Genomic DNA, 7,500 nt, shown 5'->3' with positions numbered 1-7,500 from the left:
TGTTGATTCAATAACGTTCATAAATTTTATTTATTCATTATCACTATGTGGGTCACTTTGAGCACATTTTGCCATGTGAGCAATGACTTCGAGCACATGGAAATTCAATATAGACCACGCCCATTGTATTTACTTAGCTTTAATTTTGATCTTGTTTTTGTTTTTGCGAATGCATTGTTAGGAAATCGTGGATAGTGGAAGATAATGACGATATTTATCATTTCTATCATAAAGGGGGGAAAAACAATGAAGATTTTTGGTGACCTGTAATGGAAGAACAGGATAGATACGGCCCTTTCTGCCATACTCTGGAAAAACCCATATTTAAAAATTTGGCCAGAAAACTCGTCCTTCAAACATCGATCAATGGGCATGGTCTATATTACATTTCCATGTGCTCGAGGTCATTGGTCACATTGGAATGGTCAAAATGACCCACATAGTGAAAAGTGTTCACAGCTTTTTAAATATCTAACATCACGATTGGTCATTTTGTTCAGCTTGACACACGGGTATGTTTACAACTTTCATAAACAAAGCAGCGTGTTTACATTCCTGAAGAAATATCCATTCGTTGGACAGCAACAAATCATGTGATTGATGACTTGGTTGGACGAAAACATGAGTATAGATCGCTCCCATTTAAATGACCCTCATCTTGGCAAAAACTCTCAAACCTGGGACTTCTCGAAGTATGGCTATAATTCAACGTGGGTTGAATTCAAATGCTTTTTTTAGGAGAATAAATAGACGGTGTTTTTTATACCTTATTTTTCCGGAGTTCCGACTCCCGGCTGTAGTGGTTGAATGTCATGGAACGCCATTCTTCACGCTCAAGGGCCATTACCTTTCCTTACCGGAGTTCCGTCTCCCTACAGAGGTTGAATGTCATTCTTCACGCTCACGCTCAAAGGCCATTACCGAGCAGTCAATTATCTTTTTGCCAGTTGTTGCCTCCACATAATTTATATTCCTAAGCAGGACTGCCTTGGTTTGCCCCGTGCCTTTCTGCCAGCTACTTTTCCATCTAGCACTGATTTGCTTTGAAACACAATTCAAGTTTTTCGTGGTGGTAATTTCAGGAAGATGCTAGAGATATATCTAAGCCGTTAGAATACAATCGCGCTTTATATAAAAAGGGAGAAATTTGACTTAAGCGATCTTTTGACTCAAAAAATGGAAGAAAATTAAAAACGCCTCAGAATATCGGTGGAGTCAAATTTCTCCCTTTTTACAAAAAGCGCGACTGTATTGAGGCGGCTTCTAGCCTCTGACTGAAATTGTCACCACAAAAAACATAAATAGTCATGAAAAACTCTTTAAAAAAATAGATGTTTCTATCATTTTTAGTTTAAAAGCAACTCCAATTCTTCATCGGGAAATCATAAGAACAAAAACCCACCGTGTATTGTATTTTCTAAATTCTGAATTGAGTTTTTATATAGCGCGATATCCACTAAACGTGCTCAAAGCGCTTTACAAGGGTTCCCTGGTCAACAGCAACACTTAACATGTAGGACGGGACATGCCGCATGTTAGGCGATATTACATTTTTTTTCGGACAGAGACAACGCTGTTAACGGACAGGTACTCATTTTATACCTCAGTACGGTGAGAGAATGTGAGGAAAGAGCCTTTTCCAAGGACTCAACTATGCGCCGAGCGAGGCTCGAACCCAGGACCTTACGATCCGAAAGCGAATATCGGAGTGGCAGCCCTAGAGAAGGATGCACTCTTTGTTTCTTACTTTTCATATTTGAGTTATTTATACTGTTTTTCTACTTACAATATTGTTGCAATATATTTGTATATACTCTAACTTATCATCATCATTGCCTTTTTCACCCTGGGTCATGGTTAGGGTTAGGGTTCGGGTTCGGGTTCGGGTTAGGGTTAGGGTTAGGGTTAGGGTTAGGGCCACAGACAAACAGTTTCCATCCTTCTCTATCCTGAGCTAACTTTTTTTTTATCTCGTTCCATGTCTTACCACTTCTCTGTATATCAGCTTCTTTAATTCTTCTCCATGTTCCTCGTGGCCTTCCCTTGATCTTCTGCCCTGAGAGTTCCAGTCCAATACTTTCTTTGTTATAGTGGAGTCATTCTTTCTAAGCGTGTGTCCAATCCACCTCCATCGTCTTCTTCCTATTTCCTCTCCCACTGGTTTCTGCTGTGTTCTGTGGGGTAGTTGCACACATATGTAATGGCTTGTGATCGCATAGTGGTGTTTTTGATAGATAGTAATATTATCCTTTGCATTGTGTTGTAGACGTTAATAATGACGAAAGAGTTCAAGGGCCGATGATGATAACTGAATGTGAAACATCAAGACATTCAAATGTAAGTCCAGATTTCAAGTTTAATTTCTTACAGCTTTATTTGTTGTGATAAATTCCAAATCCAAATCCAATAGCATGGTCATAATTCAATCAGTTTCATAAGTTCCAAATCCGTAAAATCAGTCCACATGTAAAGTTAATTTTGCCTAAGTAACCATTTTCAATATACGTGAAATATTTCTAAGTCCGAAAAAGCAAATAAATGATGGTGAACACAAAAGATTTAAAGTGTGCAGCTCATGGTCAAGTTGAATGCAGAAATCTCTCGTTTTCCTCGAAACATCCTCTTTTATCCCTATCAAAATTTTACCCACAGTTCCATTGTTTCCACGCCCCCTTGCAGTTTCGACAGTTCCCTGTCAGTCTATAATCCAACCCCTAATAGTAAGACCCAATCATATTCAAACCTGAAACGTCAATTCCTACATATTGATGTTAAACCCCGCCTTTTTCATGTAACATTATTTTGATAAATGCCCGTTTCACATGTTTCAACACGATAACCTATCCACTAACTTGGACACAAAACGGTCTCAAGTAACCTGGACATAAAACTGCGCACACGTGTCATGCGTCTCAAATAGCTTGGACATAAAACTGCGCACAGGTATAATGCGTCTCAAATAGCTTGGACATAAAACTGCGCACACGTGTCATGCACTGACCAAGCTTAACTGATATGCCTGCACTATGTACTCACTAAACCCATTTGCTGATATATATAATTGACAGTTTTGCACCAAATTTCTTAGATAACCTTTTGCATAGGCTTACTCTCTTACATACGCCCCTTTCTTAGAATTTAAATTGACTTAAAACAATTTCAAATAAAAAAAAATAACAGTAAGAGATTAAATATATATCTAATGTCGAACTAAAATGCAATAAACAAATGTAAGAAATAGTCTATATTTTTTAAAATGACAAATACTTATACCAGTTAAACATTTAACAACTTTAAACTTTAAATTCAAAAACACCAAAGTTGATTACAACATTCATATATATCGATTATAGGTTTTAAAGTATTAAATTCACAAACATCAAATTTGATTACAACATCTAAATAGATATATATATATATATATATATATATATATATATATATATATATATATATATATATATATATATATATATATCGATTATAGATTCTTTTTTCTTTCAAATTACAACATCAAATCTATCATTTAAAAGAGATTAAAATTTAAATTTACCAACACCAAAATTGATTAAACATTTATATTTATCGATTAAACTTTTAAAGTATTACAACATCGACAGTAAGATATCAATTAATTAAAAGTTCAAAGAAAAAGTAACTCTTCACCTTAAATTTCATCTTCATAGCAATAAAAGTGTTTAATTCTCATCATATCCCATCACACATAAATATTATTGCGTGAAAAAGGATGGTTCAATTTCCATTTGTGATATACTCACGTCATCTTATTCAATCTCAAATTCAACTCGATACGACATGGGTGATAATCTCAGCTTCCATGTATGTTTACTCATTTACTGTCATCTCAAAGCCAATACCTTGTACATTCCCTTATATTGTATGATTCCATTTAAACAACATTATTACATTATTTCCAACTTATAATATGTGGTACAAATAATATTTTATAGACATCTAGATCCATATACGAAGGATTATATTTCAATTAGTAATAAAAATATTTTAGAATAAATCATAATAATAGCATTATCATCATTTTAAAATTCAAGTTGAAGTTATTATCATTCATTGTTCATTGTTGATGTTTCAATTTTTTAAGCTTTTTAAGTCATCAAGGTGTAGTTTACAACTACATTGATATCAAATTGTTCTTTGTGGTCATCCATCAGAGGTCACATTTATCAGTAATCCGTTCGTTTTGAGAATGGTCATCCTGTAAAAATTGTCAATAATTGTTAATTAAGTCATTGTCTCCATTTAGAATGAGTTTTCATGTAATGAAAAAAAATATATCAACTATAAGAGTTGAGGTGATTGTATCTAGTCTACGTGTTGCATTGTTGTGTGTGTTGTGGTCACTGAATAGCCCAAGTGTCATAAATTCACTTTAATTATTGTTAATTAATTAAAAACTTTTTCCTCTGTAAATGTCTTCGAATTATCACCATTATGTCTTCACATTTAAATATTTAGTGTTTAATAAATAATCAGACATTAGTCTGTCCGACTTGTTCACATCACATATTTAATGTTTAGTAAATCAGTCATTAGTCTGTCCGACTTATTCATATTTAGTACAGTGTAAATAACTAAATAAGTAAAATCTAACACAGTATGTGATTGTGGGCTGTTACTAAAGTGACCAACTTTTGCAATTAGTGTGTTGTATTTGTTCGAGTCTTTTGAATTTGGGACGAAAAAAGACTCTACAGGTAGCAAACGTATGCTTAACCTGTTGGGTTGTTTCTTGGTCTTGTGACGTCGCTGTAATCCATTCATCTCCGGCACATGGGGTCGATTCTCCTCGTAGATATTTGTGGTTGTCTTGTGTATACGTTGAGTCTCATTGTAGATGAAATTGTAAAAATTCAAGATTAACTGTGTGCGAGATCTTGAATTTAAATGAAGTTTGACTTAACCAGCAAGTCAAAAGCAAGTTGTGAACTCAGCCATGTGTTGACAAAGAGTTCGTGTGTAGTAGTCGACAGAGGTCGTGTGTTGTAATTGTCTGTGTTTGTTGATCGAGTTTTGATGAGGTGGCATGTGAGTACACACCAGGTAGATGATGTAATCTGTAGAGTACCGGTGGGTGACGTGACTCCAAACACCAGGTAGATGATGTAATCTGTAGAGTACAGGTGGGTGACGTGAGTTCAAACACCAGGTAGATGATGTAATCTTGCAGAGTACCGGTGGGTGATGTGAGTCCACACACCAGGTAGATGATGTAATAATAACGTAGTCTAGTAGTGTATGTAGTAGGGTCAAATAAGGTCAACAATATTTTCGTTATTTGAACGCAGGTTGTTGAATATCATACGATAATGAATCCAAGGAAATCGCTCATGTGGCGTTTTGCGTTACTTTTTCCTGCATTGTCTTATATACATATATAGCCTTTATCTTTTACAATGATACTAAGACAGATTTATTATAATATTCAATGTTTATAAGTTGTAGATATGGGTGCTGCACACTTGTATATTGACATAAGTTTAAATTTGAATACGCTCACCACTGCATATGAAGGAAGTAGTATTGTTCACAATTGGACATCATTTTGTAAAATCAATCGTATCTTGAACGTTTATGTAATTATTGACATCGTACATCGTTGGGTATTGTTGTTGTAGAAGTAAATACAAGTAATCCAATTGTTCAATAAAGAATGTAAATATAAAAAGGTTCATGGAAGAAATCTGTGTTGATACAGATGTTATTTTATGAATTCTGTCAAGTTTGTATAAGTTGAAAGGTACGATGTAATTGAGGTTGCTTTGTAGTTTGTAGTCTGTAGATTGTGTTGATTCTTGACGTATCAATGGCGTAGTGTTTGTCGATATTGTTACTCCATTTCAAGGTATTCGTGGATAGACCAAAGGGATTAGGACATTTCCCGACCTCTGTTGTGGTTGGGTTTGAGTTGTCTCTGTTGTTGTCATCAGCATTCACGTTATGACTGATGTTTTCAAGTGTCTTCTTTCGTGATGACTGTATACTGTTTTAGTGTAAACACTACTTCTGCCTTTGATTAACTCGAATTATTTCCCTTAGAAAATACCTAATTTAATGAAATATGATTTTGTTTATGTTATCATTATTATTTGTGTTAGCACTTCCTACCATTTCGACTTATTGCTGACTAATTACACACTTAAGATTTAATTCTAATCAAATGAACCTAACTTCTTCAACTCAGTTACACATTGTATGATATAAATGTTAAATTCAAACCACGCAGTAAATATTGATTACAATTACAACAGCAAATCGATAGGAGAAAAATATGATAATCAAAATATTCGCAGAAACAAAATACACTCTGCTCAATAAAAATTCAATGTCTCGCGCCTTTGCCCCCGGCTTATAATAATATTCATATAACTCTTTGCGACGTAATCTCGCGCCTCATAATAATATAGTATTGATAAATTGTGCGCTTTAACAACGTGCCATGTATTTATCGAAATTCACCGCCTTCTGCGTCATATCATATGTTAAACCGTGCGCTTTAATCAAACGCAAAATAAAATATTCCCGAACGCCTCATTCCCGCGTCTCGCAATTTAAACCTTGTGCACTTTAATTACCGCGTCTTACATCATTGCGCTTATTTACCCACTATGCATATACAGCATATTACCGTATGGGTTACTTATAATTCGCTGATTCTTAACAAGTTAACCACTTGTGTCACAAATATTATCAGCTCATATGATATGATAATGCATTTTTAATATTGTGTTATTCTTCTGTAATAACATTTTAACTCCCATGAAAAGACATCCGTCTTTCAAAATTATTAATACTCCGTCATTGTATTTATATTATCTCCTTTTCATTCTCCGACTTTAAATCAAAAGTCCGTTATTCAGGTTATAATTAGAATATTGCTCCTTAAAATAATTACGATGAAACGCGTTTAAAACTAAACAAAACAAAACAAAACAAAACAGTGAACGACTCATTTTCCGCATTAATTATTTCAACTTAATTTCCGGCGATAAAATCCAAATGTCTTATGTAATCTATTATAACGCCATTTCTCATTACACAAATAAAATTAGCTCTGTTGTCGATTACTTGGCTGCGTTAACCACACATTTATTACCAAGAAAACAAACAGATATAAAGCTTTGCTCTTTGTCATGAACCCATGAATCTCAAAGAGTCAATATCAACCTACCAATTCATCCCTACCGAAGGGAGAAAAATATAATCAATGATGTTGTAATATAACAATAAATACCATAAGACATTTTTCAATTATAAAAACTTATAATTTACGTGTTGTTATTGCCGTCATCTTCTTGAGTCATTTTGACAGAAAATAAAAACATAACAACATTAAAGAATGACCAACTGTCTATGTAATTCCAACAGTAACATACAAAAATTGAATTAAAAATCGACACATCTTTGTTACTGATATTAACAAAACATTGCCATTAACGGTACAAATTAATATTCAAAGATCTA

At 34.1% G+C, this 7,500-nt stretch overlaps 1 protein-coding gene across 1 annotated transcript in view; it reads left to right on the top strand.

Moving 5' to 3' along the window:
- Positions 1-2,120: 2,120 nt before the first annotated feature.
- The window catches only part of LOC144962294 (neuromedin-U receptor 2-like), an 11,757-nt gene continuing 6,377 nt past the window's right edge, over positions 2,121-7,500 (top strand). Inside the window, exon 1 of the mRNA XM_078895201.1 lies at positions 2,121-2,803. Within this exon, the coding sequence (XP_078751327.1) occupies positions 2,576-2,803 (228 nt within the window). The 5' untranslated portion in view covers positions 2,121-2,575. The remainder of the gene's footprint in view (positions 2,804-7,500) is intronic.

The sequence above is a fragment of the Berghia stephanieae genome, unplaced genomic scaffold, assembly GCF_034508935.2.
Source record: "Berghia stephanieae isolate SIO BIC M18660-M18661 unplaced genomic scaffold, UCSD_Bste_1.3 scaffold8, whole genome shotgun sequence".
NCBI classification, from domain to species: domain Eukaryota; kingdom Metazoa; phylum Mollusca; class Gastropoda; order Nudibranchia; family Aeolidiidae; genus Berghia; species Berghia stephanieae.
The sequence above is the reverse complement of the archived record's forward strand: the minus strand, read 5'-3'. Positions and strand labels throughout refer to the sequence as shown.